We start from the raw sequence: 16,830 nt of genomic DNA, 5'->3' as shown, positions 1-16,830 counted from the left end.
AAGAGCTTGTCATAGAGGTTTTGGAAGCCTCGCTATTTGCACATGTGTGCAGCTCCAAGCCAATATTCAGTCTGGCAGTTTGCCTTCATCTGTCTTATTAGCTGCCACAATCCACTATATCAAAACATCTTGCTCCATCAGCCACCACCCTTGAGTCTGAATTATTAAGGATAGTCAGTTTAAAATATAATTTCTGATAGTTCTTAATTACAACCTTTCCTTGAATTTACCACAAAATCAAAAAGATAAAAGACTCCCTCAAAAAAAGATTATTCTATTCAAATGGATAGGCTTTGAGAGAAAGAAATTTATGCAATTCATGACACACCTTGCAATTTGTTGTTTAACGTGACAGCCTCTAGAAGGACAAGGGCAGGTGATGAATGGGATCACCATCAACTGCAAGCTCCTCTCCAAAGCACACACTCCGAAGCATATCCCAGTTCCTACAGAGCGGCTGGGTCAAAAACCTGGAACTCCCTCCCTCACGGCACCGTGTGTGTGTACCTACACCAGATGTACTGCAGCAGTTCAAGAAGACAGCACACCACCACTTTCTCAAAGGACAATTAGAAAAATAGATAAAAATGCAACTGCTGACACACTATTGAAGGTCAGTTTGCTGTCGGGTGCACCTCAATTTATACAGTCAGCGCATCTGCCAAGAACGAGGCGGGGTGGTCGAAAGTATTCAAATAGTTAAACGTTTTAGGCCCAGAATTTATTACTGTGTCAAGCAGAACAACCACTTCTATTTCCCCAAAACCATCCATAAATCACAGTATTCTGCCTTCGTGAACTGCTGCAGCATATCTGGTGTAGCTATACACACTGTGCCATAAGGAAGGGAGGTCTAGGTTTTTGACCCAGCCACAATGAAGGAACAGTGATATGCTGCTAAGTCAGCACAGTGCATGCTTTAGAGAGCAACCTGCATTTGTTTGCTAGATAAGGGGCTCCTGACCTGCAGTCATTTAAATCACTGAAAGATATCGGCAAAAACCTATATAAAACGAGAAGCTGCTAAAATAATTGAGAAGCAGATTTACCTCAGCAAAGTGAACAAAAATTACCAAGAGGAACAAATAACCATTGCAAAACAGAAAAGACAAAATTCGAAGATCAGCATACTGATTGGCGCTTGCATATGCCACGAATTTCAATTCAATATTCAGAAATCCATTCATATGCTTATTCACAAGCAGAATAGATGAAAAGGTAAGATGCTTGGAACTGAATTTTACCATAGCTGGTTGGTCGAATGGAGACTGACTCTGAAAGACACCTCTGTAAGACTGTGCTGGTAAGGGAATAAACTAGAGGGAAAAACCTACTTGACCTCACCCTCACCAATCTACCTATCAACGATGCACCTGTTCATGAAAGTATTGGTAGGACTTGCCTCTATGGAGACAAAGTCAGGTCTTCACATTAAGGGGACTGTCCATTATGTTGTATGGCACTACCACTGTACTATATGGGACAGACTAAGAATTGATCACCAGCTGAAAACTAGGCATCCATGAAGCACTGGACCATCCGCAGCAGCAGAATCATATTTAACCACAATCTGTAATGGTTCAGAAAATCCCCCATTCTATTCAGACCAGGATCCAACCGTGATTCAATGAGGATAAGAACATAAGAACTAAGAGCAGAAATAGGCCATATGGCCCCTTGAGCCTGCTCCGCCATTCAATAAGATCATGGCTGATCTTTTTGTGGACTCAGCTCCACTTATCCGCCTGCTCACCATAACCCTTAATTCCTTTATTGTTCAAAAATCTAAATACCTTTACCTTAAAAACGTCCAACGAGGTATCCTCAACTGCTTCACTGGGCAGGGAATTCCACAGATTCACAACCCTCTGGGTGAAGAAGTTTCTACTCAACTCTGTCCTAAATCTGTTCCCCCTATTTTGAGGCTATGTCCCCCAGTTCTAGTTTCACCCAGCAATGGAAACAATCTCCCTGCTTCTTTCTTATCTATTCCCTTCATAATTTTATATGTTTCTATAAGATTCCCCCCTCATTCTTCTAAATTCCAATGAGTACAGTCCCAGTCTACTCAGTCTCTACTCATAAGCCAACCCTCTCAACTCTGGAATCAACCCAGTGAATCTCCTCTGTACCCCTTCCAGTGCCAGTATGTCCTTTCTCAAGTAGGAAGCCAAAACTGTGCACAGTACTCCTCACTAGCACCTAATACAGCTGCAACTAACCTCCCTGTTTTTAAACTCCATCTCTCTAGCAATGAAGGACAAAATTCCATTTGCCTTCTTAATTACCTGCTGCACCTGCAAACCAATGTTTTGCGATTTATGCACAAGGACACCCAGGTCCCTCTGCACAGCAGCATGCTGCAATTTTTTACCTATTAAATAATAACCCATTTTCCTGTTATTCCTACCAAAATTAATGACCTCACATTTACCAAAATTGTATCCCATCTGCCAACCCCTTGCCCACTCAGTTAAACTATCTATATCCCTCCTGAGACTTTCAGTGTCCTCTGCACACTTCGCCCTGCCACTCATCTTAGTGTCATCTGCGAACTTTGACACACTACACTTGGTCCCCAACTCCAAATCATCTATGTAAATTGTAAACAATTGGGGTCCCAACACTGATCCCTGAGGCACACCACTAGTCACTGATCGCCAACCAGGAAAACACCCATTTATCCCCACTCTTTTCTTTCTACTAGTTAACCAATCCTCTCTCCATGCTAATATATTACCCTTAATGCCGTGCAACTTGATCTTATGCAGCAGCCTTTTGTGCAGCACCTTGTCAAATGCCTTCTGGAAATCCAGATACACCACATCCACTGGTTCCCCATTGTCCACCGCACTGGTAATGTCCTCAAAGAATTCCAGTGAATTAGTTAAATATGACCTGCCTTTCATGAACTCATGCTGCGTTTGCCCAATTAGACAATGTCTATCCAGATGCCTTGCCAATTCTTCCTTGAGGATAGATTCAAGCATTTTCCCCACTACAGAAGTTAAGCTAACCGGCTTATAGTTACTCACCTTTTGCCTACCTTATTTTTTAAACAATGGCGTCACATTTGCTGTTTTCCAATCTGCTGGAACCACCCCAGAGTCCAGCAAATTTCGGTAAAATAGCATGGGCGTATTTGTTATTTCGCTGGCCATCTCTTTTAGTACCCTGGGATGCATTCCATCAGGGCCTGGAGACTTGTCTTCCTTTAGCCCCATTAGCTTGCTGAACACTACCTCTTTAGAGATAATGATCGTTTCTAGGTCCTCACCTGCGATAGCCTCCCTGTCATCAATTTCTGGCATGTCATTTGTGTCTTCCACTGTGAAGACCGACACAACATAACTGTTCAATGCCTCGGCCATTTCCTCATTTCCCATTATTAAATCTCCCTTCTCATCTTCTAAAGGACCAATGTTTACCTCATTTTATATACTTGTAGAAACTTTTGCTGTCTGTTTTTATATTCTGAGCTAATTTACTCTAGTAATCTATCTTACTTTTCTTTATAGCTTTTTTCGTGGCTTTCTGTTGACCTTTAAATGTTTCCCAATCCTCTAGTTTCCCACCAATCTTTGCCACTTTGTAAGCATTTTCTTTCAATTTATTACCCTCCTTTATTTCTTTACATATCCATGGCTCATTATCCCTTTTCCTACAATCCTTCCTTATCACTGGTATATACTTTTGTTGAGCACTGTGAAAAATCACTTTGAAAGTTTTCCACTGTTCCTCAATTGTCCCACCATAAAGTCTTTGCTCCTAGTCTACCTTAGCCAACTCCTCCCTCAATGCTTTGAAGTCTCCTTTTTTAAGTGCAAGACACTGGTATTGGATTTCACCTCTCACCCTCTATCTGTATTTTAAATTCAACCATACTGTGATCGCTCCTTCCAGAAAGAACCCTAACTGTGAGATCATTAATTATTCCTGTCTCATTACACAAGACCAGATTTAGGATAGCTTGCTCCCTTGTAAGTTCCATTACATACTGTTCAAGGAAGCTATCGCGGATACATTCTATGAACTCCTCTTTAAGGCTGCCTTGACCGACCTGTTTTGACCAATCGACATGTAGATTAAAATCCCCCATGAGAATTGCCGTATCATTTTTACATGCATCGGTTATTTCTTTGTTTATTGCTCGCCTCACTGTGATATTATTTGGTGGTCTTTAGACAATGCCTATCAGTGACCTTTTTCTTCTTACTATTTCTAATTTCCACCAAATGGGTTCAACCTTTTTCTCTATAGAACCTGTGTTATCTCTCACTACTGTCCTGATGTCATCCTTAAATATCAGAGCTACACCACCTCCCTTACCTTCCTGTCTGTCCTTCCGAACAGTCTGATAGCCCTGGATATTTAACTCCCAGTTAAGAGCACCCTGCAACCATGTCTCTGTAAAGGCCACTAAATCATACTCATTCACAATGATTTGCACCGTCAACTCATTTACCTTGTTTCGAATGCTACAAGCTTTCGGTCAAGTGTCTTTATGCTAGTTTTTATACCTTATTGTTGAATCCTAACACGTCCATTAATAACATCTCCTGAGTTCTCCTTCCTTTCCACTTTTTTCATAATTTTCCATGAAGTTGAAATCTCCTCCCGACATGCTAACCCGCTGCTTTACTTCCCATTAACCATTATACTTCCCATTGTTTTACCCTTCCCTTCCCCCCCACTTGCTAGTTTAAAGTCCTTGTGACCACCCGATGTATCCTTTCCGCTGGAGCACTGGTCCCGAATCGGTTCAGGTGAAGACCGTCCCAACTGTACAAATCCCTCCTGTTCCAATTCTGATGCCAATGCCCCATGAAATGGAACCCTTCTTTCCCACACCACTCCCTTAGCCACGTGTTCACTTTCCTAATTTTCTCACCGCTATGCCAATTCACACATGGTTTGCAGGATAGCAGGACAGCATGCCAGAGACACAGCATGTCTAAAAATGGCCAATCTGGTGAAGCTGCAACACAGGACTACATGCATGCCAAACAGCATAAGCAACCTGCTATAGAGAGAACTAAGTAATCCCAAAACCAATGAATCAGATCTAAGCTCTGCAATCATGCCACATCCAGTCATGAATGTTGGCGGACAATTAAATAACCAACCCGTGGAGAAAATGCCACAAAGATCCCCATCTTCAACAAAGGGGGTGACCAGAGCATCATTGCAAAAGACAAAATTGAAGCAGTTGCAACCATCATCAGACAGAAGTGTAAACTGAATGATCCACCTCAGCTTCTTCTTGAGTTTCCCAGCATCACAGAAGTCAGTATTCAGCCAATTCAATTTACTCCAAGTGATATCAAAAAATGACCGAAGGCACTGGATACAGCAAAACATATGGGCCCTGGCAACATCCCAGCAGTAACACTGAGGACTTGTGTTTCTAATTGAGCTGTGCCTCCTAGCCAAGCTGTTCCAGAACAGCCAAACCCTGGCATCTAACTAGCATATGGAAAATTGCTCAGGTATGTCCTGTCCACGGTGGCTTTTGCTACCAAATAAACCTGTTGGACTTTAACCTGGTGTTGTTAAACTTCTTACTCTGTCCACAAAAAGCAGGCCAAATCCAATCTGGGCAATTACCCCATTAGTCTATTCTTGATCATCAGCAAAGCAATGATGTGCTATCAAGCAGCACTTACTCAGCCATAATCTGCGCACCAATGCTCCAGTCGGGCCACTCAGCTCCTAACATCATTACATTGTCATGGACAAAAGAGCTGGATTTAAGAGGTGAGGTGAGAGTGAGTGTCCCTGACATCAAGGCTGTATTTGATCAAGTGTGACATCAAGGAGCGCTAGCAAAATTGAAGTCAATGGGAATCTGGGGAAATCTCTCCAGTTGTTGGAGTAATAGCCAGCACAAAGGAAGATGATTGTGGTTGTTGGAGGTCAATTATTTCAGTCCCAGGATATCACTCCGGGAGTCCCTCGGGGTAGTGTCCAAGTACCAATTATCTTCAGCCAACTCATCAATAACTTTTCCTCTGTCATAAAGTCATAAGTGGGAATGTTCGCTGGTGATTTCACAATGTTCAGTACCATTCACAACTCCTCAGATACTGAAATAATCCATGCTCAAATGTAGCAAATCCTGGACAAGATTCTGACTTGGCTGATAAGTGGCAAGTTACATTCGTGTCACACAAGTGCCAAGCAAAGACCATCTTGAACAAGAGAGAATCTATCCATCTCCCTTGATGTACAATGACATTATCACCCTGTGAGTTATATGACCTAAAATTTAACAGCACAACCACTGTGGTGATAAGAGCTGATCAGAGGCTGAGAATTTTGTGGCGAATAAGTCATCTTTTGACTTCTCAAAGTTTGTCCAAACCTCACACCATCCTGACTTGGAATTATATTGCCATTCCATCACTGTCACTGGGTTTATAACCTGGAACTTCTTTCGTAACAGCCCAGATGAACTCCAGAAGTCCAAGAAAATGACAACTGGCTCACCACCTCTACTACTTTCTCAAAAGTCAGTCAGGGATGGGCTATGAATATTGGCCTTGCCAACAATGCTCATATCTCATTAAATATTTTTTTAAAATGAGGAGGCCAGTTGCATTTTGCCTATGTCAAGGTGCAACCCACTTCCCCCAACCCTCCAAACCACCACCACATGGGAGGTTGCTAGTTTCTTGAAGGTAGGCTCTCCCTGGCAGCCAGGGAGAACCATGACAGCCATGGCCCAAAATGGGTGCGTAGGCAGGAAGGGCAGCTCCCATAACTTCAATGATTCCCCTTCAATCAGAGGACCCTTCTGCCATCGGCCATCCTGATAATATTATCTGAGATGCACTTGAGGTTACCCACCCACCTCAGCAATGACCACCTCTCTCGATGGGTGCTGCTAATGGGGTTTGAGCTGCCAGCCTCTGACTGGGCCCGTAATTGGACAGTGGGTCTGGAGACGAATAATTAGAAGGTAAAAATACTCAGTGATTCCTGCTGCTGCCAAGTGCAGGCTCGGTTCCCCTATTTGGTGCTGAAGTCAAGGTCCCGAAGTCCATGATAAAATTCAGCTCTTGAAGTCTCATCATCTTTGTCCATTTTAAGAATTATGCTGGGACTAACATTTTTCTTTAATTTTGTTTGGCTATTTCTACTAACCTTTCAAACGCATTAAAAAAGCAAAAGTCAAAATCGAGAGCACTACTGTTAATCTCAACAATGCAAACAAACAGTATTAACTTTTGTTAAATCATGCATGAGTTATCTCAGTTGAGCATGACTGCACTGTCAGTACCACAAGAAGGTTCACTCTGCACTCCCCATTCTCTGTTTAACCCTTTAGAACATGTCAAACATTAACCTACATTTCGACTTGGCCAGTCTGCTTTCTGAGTGATACATTTCTAACACATAAATCTGGTGCTCAAAGTTTTCTTTCTAAATACATCAACTTTTCCACTTAACTCCATCGTTTAAAATAAGGCAACATTAGCTTTTAAGGTTCATTGCAAGGCAATCATCAATACTGTAGTCATGATCACAGCCACTGCACTTCCCCCTATTCCTGCCTATGTCCCTCTTTACAAGTTGTCCATTGGCCAAAAGTAAAATGATGTTGGCACTGGTGTTCAGCCAGAGGTCAATTTATTTTTTCCAAAGTTGCACTCACCTGAGAAACTGTTTCGGCCAATTTAACATGGTCAATTAAAAAAAACTCACTATTGAAACTATTGAGTTATTTTGCTGAGTCGCTTACTTCCATGATTCTGCAGATTACCAAAAAACTTGGAAAAATTTATAGTTATGTTAGTTGTAGTCGTATATTTATATCAACTCACCAACAATATAAATAAAGTGTAATAAATGTGATTCACTGAGCTTATAATTTATATTTATTGCAAGTCAATGTTCAATATTATTAACTTTGATAATTAAACTGTCATCTTTCATTTAGTTTAAGGAGTTTTTGCATGTTACAAAACATGGCTGGAATATTATAAAATGATAAAAAGGTGAAATCTGAGACAGTTTATTACAGACCTGCAAACAGAACAATAAATTCAAAGCTCTGATAGCACTTGGGTCATTTGAAGTTCAAGAATGTAGTGTGGGAGGTATGATTGGCAGGGAAATAATTGAATGCCACCCACTACCTGCTTATTAACTCACTTATTTTAATCGCTAAAGGCAAAAGGTATCAACTGGAACCTTACAATAAGAGTGCAATTTGTTGCTAATTCTTTAGGGGCATACTGTTCAAGATTTAAAAGACTAACTTTTATTTAAGCTAATTATGACCTGACATTTGAACATGGACACATTAATTTTGCAATTTAAGTCACATTAAACTGTGATATGCTTTTTCACAACTATGTGAAATATCCAAGCAGCAAGTACTACGTCCTCCTGATATATTTATCAGATAAATGTAAGGCACGTGTGTTTTCTATTGAAAGTGCTTTGCCAATTTGTCACAGAAGTAACACTACCTTCGACACTACGGCATTTATACACACTGTGAATCATTAATCACTGAATTGCAAAACATTCTTCACAAAATTCTCAGTTTTCAGTCATTATTTGTAATTAATATAAAATAGTGACAAGATGTAGTTATTAATTAATACAGAATTATTTTTCTATCTGTTTTCACATTAATCATAGTTACTAATCACTTTGAGTGCCATATGCAGATACTTGAATGCAGCTTAAGGATGTGTCTTTTACCAATTCCTCCTCACAACCATTTCTCTGCCTGTTCACCTTCTGCCGGTTTCCCATTTCAATATGAAATAGACCCCTATCAGAGGTGGACTTGCAATGAAACATTGTGCCACAGCACAGGACCCTAACCAAAGGGGGAGGCTCATGCTGGCCGGTGGCTGCGGGGGCACCAATCAGAGCCTGATAGCACTACATTTGCTGATAAGCTGGAGAAATACAATTGAGTCTATCAGCAGGCAATGCAGAGCAACAGTGAGCTCTGATCGGTCGATTCCCCTAAGAATAGGACTCAATTAGAAGCATTACAAATCTGCCACTGCGTGCCCCTGTCCAGCCTGCTCCGGGCAACTCTACAGCTGGAATGGGGATGCGGCTTGGAGGTGGCCTGTACCCAATGGTGCCACCGTTGTCCAGAAGGACAACAGTGGTACTCAGACAAAACTGAGCTGCAGAATTTAGCAGAATTTAGTGGAAAGGGATGTGGGGAGAGGAGGCAAAGGGGGAGGGGCAATGGGGAAGAAAGGCCTGGAAGGGGTTTGGGGGATGTGGTAGGAAAGGCTGAACACATGGAGGGGGCAATGGAGAAGGAAGGCTATGCAAGGGAGTGGGTTGGGGAACAGTAAACACACTGGAAGGCAGTAAGCACAATAGGAGACAGAGGGTAGACTGAGGGGTGGAAAGCTGCAGCCCAACATGGATAACTGAAACACTTCAAAACAAAGGGGTGAAAGGGAACCACATGATTGAACTGAAGGGATGCATGCAGACTCTCAAATGGAAAAGTGGCGGGGCGGGGGGGTGCTGTTTGTGTGCCACAAGAGGGATAGGTTGGGAAGGGAGACAGCGTAGTCCTCATAACAATGGGCAACAGTGTGAAAGTGAGAGTCCTTGGTCTGGGGCTTACATCCAGGAGTTAGAGATTGAGATACCCATGGGGTTCTGCATCCATCAGGCATGGGCTGTGTGCTGCAGAGGAAAGAAACACAGCTGGGTGTGCACGGCTGTCACACAGTCACTGTCCATGGGCCTGGTACTGGGCTGCAGATAATATGGTGATTGTAATGGGATGCATCTGCAGCCTGTATTTGGGGAACACATTATAAGGGCAACGGGGGTATGAGAAAAATTCCGGGGGATGAGGGCTGCACCTCCATGGGTGATTCTGTACAAAGCCTCCAGGTGGGACATGGACACTTCAGTAGTGATGGAAGGATCAGAATGTCCACCACAACAACTATGGGATCCAGTATTATTGGGGGAGGCTGGAGAACAACAGGAGGGAGCTCTACCTTCACATCAGTAGGTTCCAGGTAGATGTCGGGGACACAGACAGACAGTCAGAGAGGGAACTTGAAGCTCATTTTGGAAATAGTAGTACAGAGCAACCATCTTGCGCTACTGGAGTTATTGCACAGTTTTAATTTGAAAGTAGAAGCAATTCTGAATGGGAAAGGTCTGAAGCTGTGTGGGAGGAGTGCACTGCTGCACTAAGGGGCACATTCTGGGGTGGCCTCTAATTTGCTGGTGCTGCAAGAGTGAACTGGAGACTTATTATGAAGAAAGGAGGAAGATCTCCAATATGGAAAGCCATGGGAAGCCAATGCATTTATCAGTGCTGTAAAAGGGAAACCCATCACATTCACAGCATGTCAGCATTAACACAATGAATGAGTAATTTGGGGATGCAGGAAATTACGGAGGAGGTATAGGTGCATCATCTGTGACCTTCCATTAATGGAGGCCAGTCAGGTACTCTCCAGAATTGGCATTCTTAACGTGCCAAAGGGCAGCACGTAATTAATCATCAGCAATTTATTGTTAATTGGAAAGTCAGATCTGAGATTGGAGAACTGAGCCAGGTTAGGGAGCTCTTGTCATTCAAATCTTCTCGTACCAATCAGGCATTGAGATGTCATGTTTCTGGATGGCAGCCTGGTTACGTAAATGTGAGTGATAGCACCTCAAAGACAAGGAAGCGACAACGAAAATAGAGCTGAAGCCATGTAGGCCATTGCATTTCTTACGGGTGGCAGATTGTGAGCTTCGCTGTCTTGAACCATTCCTCATTAATCTCTAATTTAATGTTGCATTTCGGAGAGAAGGTGGAAATGGAGATGGGTCCAGGGCCCAATGCTGCCTTTTTGAGGGTTGTAATGAGGTGAAAGAGGAAGAGACTATGCAGAGCATCACTCCACATGAGGCCTCGCCTGATGTTCAGGGTGAAGGAGAACAAGAACAAGAATAATAGGGTCATGAGGAAAGACCCAGACAATGGAGGCAAATCGCCAGACCGAGAGTATCCTATTTACAAGTGAGTGAGAGACAATACTGGGTATGTCTGCATTGGCCTGAGCTAAGGTACATCCAATCTGCCACATCCTTCATTGAAGACCTGCTGCCCAATGGAGTTGGAGACTATCTCCTGCCAGTGGCTTTAAAGGTGGCCGCTGTGCTCAACTTCTTTGCCTGTGGGTCATTCCAGGGATTAATATGGGATATTTGAGGCAGTTTACAGTCCACAATACATAAATACATAAAGGAGGTCGCTGATGCCCTTTACAGGAAGGCACATCAGTATGTGAGGTCTGCTATGCAGAAAGACAGCTAGGCTGTGAAATTATCAGCTTTGCAGCCATCTCAGGTTTCCCCATAAAACAAGGTGCAATCAACTGCACCCGTATGGCTTTAAGGGTTCCATGACAGCAGACCGTAAAGTTTACAAACTGCAAAGGCAACAATTCCATCAATGTACAATTGGTGTGTGATCATCGGAAACATATTATTCACATTTGTGCCAAAGTTGGGAGTTGTCATGGCTGCTATACCATGAGTCACTCCCAGGTGCCTGAAATTTTCGAAGGGCCTCAATAATTACAGGGATGGTTGCTTAGTGACAAAGGGCACCCAGTGAAATGCTGGCTGATGACACTAGTGCATCACCCTCAGAGATGTTCTGAGCAGAAGTACAATGCTGCTCACTGTTCCACACGCTCCCTAATAACAGACCATTGGGATTCTGAAAATGCACTTCAGATGCTTGGACCACTCAGATGACACACTGAGGTAAACTCCTGATAGAGTTTTATGCATCATCACTGTGTTTCAGCCTTCACAATCTGGCACTGTAAAGTGGTGATCCATAGCCAGAAAGTGAAATGGAGGAGGGTGAGAATTCTTTGGAGGCCCAGGAACCTCAAGAGGGTGATGAGGTCAGTTTGATTGTGAAAACGCCATGGATGAAGCAAGATGTGGGAGACGTGTCCATGACACTTCAGACTGACAGGTTCTAGGGGAAGTAAAGTGAAAGCGAGAGGAGATGGCCACTGTTCTCTGGGCCATGAACAGCATTCCATTTCATCTCAGGGGCTGTCCAACCTGTTGCATCAAGATTTTCAGTTTTGGATGAGTTGCTGTCTCAGGGTTGCCTCTCCATTTGTATCTTAGCCACATTTACAGCTATTAACTTAACCAGAGGAATCCTAGTACATGCCCATCTGGATCATGAACTGTTGTAGCAGGATTTCAATAGGTAGCACCAAGAGAAGTTAGATAATCCAGGGCAGTATATTCAACTTTATTGTGCTTGTTCAGCTTTGAGATGGTACTGGCAGCATGTTCTATCCATCCAAGTCAGCCTATATACATGTTACAAGTGGAGAGTCATTCCTCTTGTGCATGATTGAATGCTTACGGGGTTCTGTTACACACAATTACCTGAACCCGGTGTCTAACCATGCAAACTGATAAGATTCCTGCGTTTGGGAGAGTTTTGCGTGAGGTGCATGGCTACTGCTTTGACATAATTAAATTCACAGCCTGAAAGTACATTGAAGCCCTTGATGTCTTGGAAGCATATGTCGTTGAATAGGTCACGTATATATGTCACCCATATTCAATGTTACTTCTTGTTCAATCCCACCGGTCAGCAATCCATGAATATCTGAACTTGCCATTACTGCTGCTACCAATTGTTTGGTAGCCATGCCAGGCCAGGCCAGGGGCACATGGATGGGGGGGCATGGATGGGGGGGGGGGGGGTGGTGAGGGGGCAGCACAGGGAAAAGAAGACTCAGCATCAGTGGTTGGTTCTATGTTTTCAGTGAATACATGAAGATAGGTGTCCATACTGGAATTGTTAATTGTCAATTTTTTTGCCTATTTGAATTTGTTACCTGTTTGTAGTATTTAATTCCTTCAAATAAAAACACTCAATGACTTACCAATAGTTTGACTACAGTTTGGTCTGTACATCTTCAAAGGTAAAACCACACTATAGGATGGATTTAACTACACAAAACTAAAGCAATATCTCCCTCTAGCACAAACTAATAAGATTGCAGCATAAGAAACATTTGTCTCCAGTGGGAAAGAAAGATTTTCTTTCATAAACATACGTGATGGCAACAAACAGAAATAGTAAAAGATAACCAACAGCTCCAAGGAAATGCTGAATAGCCTGACAATAAGTCTTTGGCATGAAATTAAGCATGTAAGGAGATTTCATATATAAGTTTATGATAATAAATTCAAAACACTAAACTACTGGACTGGGAAAAGGCATGAATGGTTCAAACTAGAACATACGTTTAGAACTGCCGTAAGGAGATGCTTGTTCATGCAGAGTGCCAAATTGTTGTAGTGGGCATCTGGCACTATCCTGGAGGTGAAACTTTTGGAATAATTTAAGAAACAATTGGGAAAAGCCATTATAAGGTTGTTCTGGAGGATGCGTAAGTATGCAAATACTTTGGAAGCAGTTCAGACTAATACATGGAATGGGTGGGTTGTCTTATGAGGAAAGGCTGAGCAAGCTAGACTTGTATCTTATACCCATTGGAATTTAGAAGAGTAAGAGGCGACTTGATTGAAACATACAAGATCCTGAGGGAACTTGGATGTGAAGAGGATGTTTCTTATTGTGGAACAGTCATTGTTTAAAAATAAAGGGCCCCCAATTAAAACGGAGATTAGGTGAAATATTTCCACTCAGAGGGTCCTAAGTCTTTAGAACTCTTTTTGAAAAGGTGGCGGAAGCAGAGTCTTTGGATATTTTTAAGACAAAGGTGGATAGGTTCTTGATAAACAAGGGGGTGATAGGTTATTGGGGTCGGGAGGATGCAGATTTGAGGTCACTATCAAATCAGCCATGATCTTATTAAATGGCAGAGCAGGCTCAAGGAGCTAAATGGCCTGCTCTTGCTCCTTGTTCGTATGTTTGTAATTAAGATCAAATGACCTTCCACATCCAGACATATTTTGTGATTTTGGAATTGTACTGAAAGTGCAGAAGGACATAGATTTCTTGTAAGTTCAATTGCACAGATACCCAAAATTCCACTGTACTGACTCCCACAGAAGATGTTGACTGTCCCCAGTATATCTTTTACACTTCCAAATATCTTGGAGTCTAAAATAGTTCTATTAATTCACAGCAACAACGTCCCGGCCCCCGCCCTGACCACCTAGAATCCTGTTCACAATCTTCTCCCATATTTATCATTACAAAGAAATATTTCTAAATCATTTCTTCAACATTAAAAGTGAGGATAAAAAATGTAAATGCACATATTTCCTTACGAAACCTAAAAGTGATGACAATAATCAATTGCAGTATGAGGAACTTGGAATGTGTATCTGATTTCAAATGTCAAAATTTTTAAACAACTTAGTTAAATGTAGATAAAAGCTATCAAAAATTATTTGATCAAATGTTTCTTATTGGAAGGTGCAATGACTACAGCACACAGGCTGAAGGATTCTTTTGTGTCACTGTAACACATTGTCTATATTCAGTACACAGGAAAGAGCCTGGTCGGATAAAAGATAAGAGAATAGTAGCAGGTCTAATAAAGTTCGAGAGATATGGAGTCTGATTTTAACTCTGTGTAAGTGAATGGGTTCTGAATGAGTTAAAGGGCCAGAATTTCACTACCAATACGGGTAGCTCAAGTCAGAAAGTTTCTCGACTTGTCAAACTCCATTCTGTATAAAGCGTCCCTTTAAATGTTACTTTTGGTCTAGGAAGATGAGTGCAGAATGGAGTCAGGTCTGGCCATTTTATGCATGCTTGGCTGAGAACCCTGTCTTATGAAAGGATTAACTTTGTTTATACAAGTGGACAAAAGTGTTGATTTTGCTTGATTGACAGCCCTATGAAGTTGTAATAAGTTATTTATTCTGTGATCTCCTTTGTCAATGGTTCAATGTTTATTTGCACAAGATTAAGAAGTGCCAAGTGCTTAAGGCTTCTCTTATTGAAACTTTAATAATCTGGTTGATTGACAGTTTTATATGGTTGTCGTAACACCAGTTTTTCTTTCAAAAATTATGACTGGTTTTTTTAAAGCAGTTTCATACATGGAGTCATAGAGTCATAGAGGTTTACAGCATGGGAACAGGCCCTTCGGCCCAACTTGTCCATGCCGCCCTTTTTTTAAAAAACCCATAAGCTAATCCCAATTGCCCGCATTTGGCCCATATCCCTCTATACCCATCGTACCCATGTAACTATCTAAATGCTTTTTAAAAGATAAAATTGTACCCACCTCTACTACTACCTCTGGCAACTTGTTCCAGACACTCACCAACCTCTGTGTGAAAACATTGCCCCATCTGGACACTTTTGTATCTCTCCCCTCTCACCTTAAACCTTGTTAATATCATGCCATTGTTAATATATGGTTCATTGGTTCTATACAGACTGTATACAGCAATGAAACCCTGATGGAGCCATCCAAAGTTAGCAATTTATATCACATTTTTGGGTGGTTCATAGCATAGGGCAATTGCCCAGGGGAAGTTAGCACTTCTGGGCAAATGTTGTGCAAAGCCTTATCTGAAAGATCCAAGAGGGATTCTCCAGTGCATCAGATCCCCCTAAATCCAATGCTAGGGAGCTTAGAAGTTGCAGCCCACTGAATGGTGGAGCAGGCTGATAATAAGATTCCAAATTTATGATCTTGTAATATAGGTTAGGGAGATGAGCAGGGTAAATTTGTGGGGTTACGGGGATTGGACAGGGGAGTGGGTCTGGATAAGATGATCTGTCAGAGAGTGGCTGTAGACTTGATGGGCAGAAGGGTCTTTTCTGCACTGTATGATTCTATGACTGTATGACATCTCTACACAACTTACCTTCCTACTTAGCTTTAGGTCATCAGCAAATTTAGCAAACATACATTCAGTCCCTTCATAAACATCAAAGTAAATTGTAAATTGTTGAGGTCCCAACACTGATCCCTGTGGCAATCCACTCATCACATCGCGCCAACTCAAAAACTACCTACCTATACCTATTCTCCATTTCCTGTCAGCTAACCAACCCTTCTTTCCAAGCTAACGTTATCCCCTACACCATCAGCTTATTAAAACCTCTATTTAACTATATGATATCCTTCCTATAGTTCCTTTACTATTGGATAAACACTTATATTTTAATCTGTTCCAAAGAATTAACCATGGAAATACTGGGATAGATTTACAACTTGCCATCTGATCGCCATTCTGATTGCTTATTACAGACACCATGTAAATTCATTTCTGTCGATCTAGAACATTTGAATGACATTCAGCTTGGAGTTTCATGTCAGCTAGTACTCTACTTACCATCCAAAAAAGAGTCCCAGTCGCGAAATCAGCATAATGGTCTATGGTAGATAGTACACTGAAGATCAAACAAATCAACACCATCAAGAATCTGTAATTAAAAATAAATACTTTTTTTTAGAAAAAGCAATTAAATATTGGGATCCCAATTCTGCCTCACAATATCCCTATTCTGATTAAGCACTAATTAAGCAAGGTGAAAGAGTGAAGTTTGTCATGAATGTCATCACCCACGTTAAAATAAATAAAAGTTAAAATCAAACAGTTGCAGAATTATGACCTTTGACTTTCATTCTACTCCTTTTCCCTTTAATTCATTTGCTGTTTCAAGAAAGAAAATCGAGTTGAACGTTCTTGATTCTCTTCAATATTGCACAAGCTAAACATTAAAAAGAAATCCAGGTGCATAATGGGAGAGAAATCGGTCTTCACTAAAAGCATGAACTGGGCAAGAGCAAATCAGCAGCTTTTTTTTCCCATTGGAATCAACTGAAAATAAAAATGGTTGTGGTA

General features: G+C 41.7%; 1 protein-coding gene across 1 annotated transcript in view; it reads right to left on the bottom strand.

The window, feature by feature from the left end:
* Window positions 1-16,830, bottom strand: part of kcnq1.2 (potassium voltage-gated channel, KQT-like subfamily, member 1.2) — a 357,928-nt gene that overhangs the window by 288,095 nt on the left and 53,003 nt on the right. Inside the window, exon 2 of the mRNA XM_078221112.1 lies at window positions 16,318-16,408. Within this exon, the coding sequence (XP_078077238.1) occupies window positions 16,318-16,408 (91 nt within the window). The remainder of the gene's footprint in view (window positions 1-16,317; window positions 16,409-16,830) is intronic.

Source organism: Mustelus asterias, chromosome 9 (genome assembly GCF_964213995.1).
Source record: "Mustelus asterias chromosome 9, sMusAst1.hap1.1, whole genome shotgun sequence".
NCBI lineage: Eukaryota > Metazoa > Chordata > Chondrichthyes > Carcharhiniformes > Triakidae > Mustelus > Mustelus asterias.
Note: the sequence above shows the minus strand (reverse complement) of the source record. Positions and strands in the feature narration are given on the sequence as shown.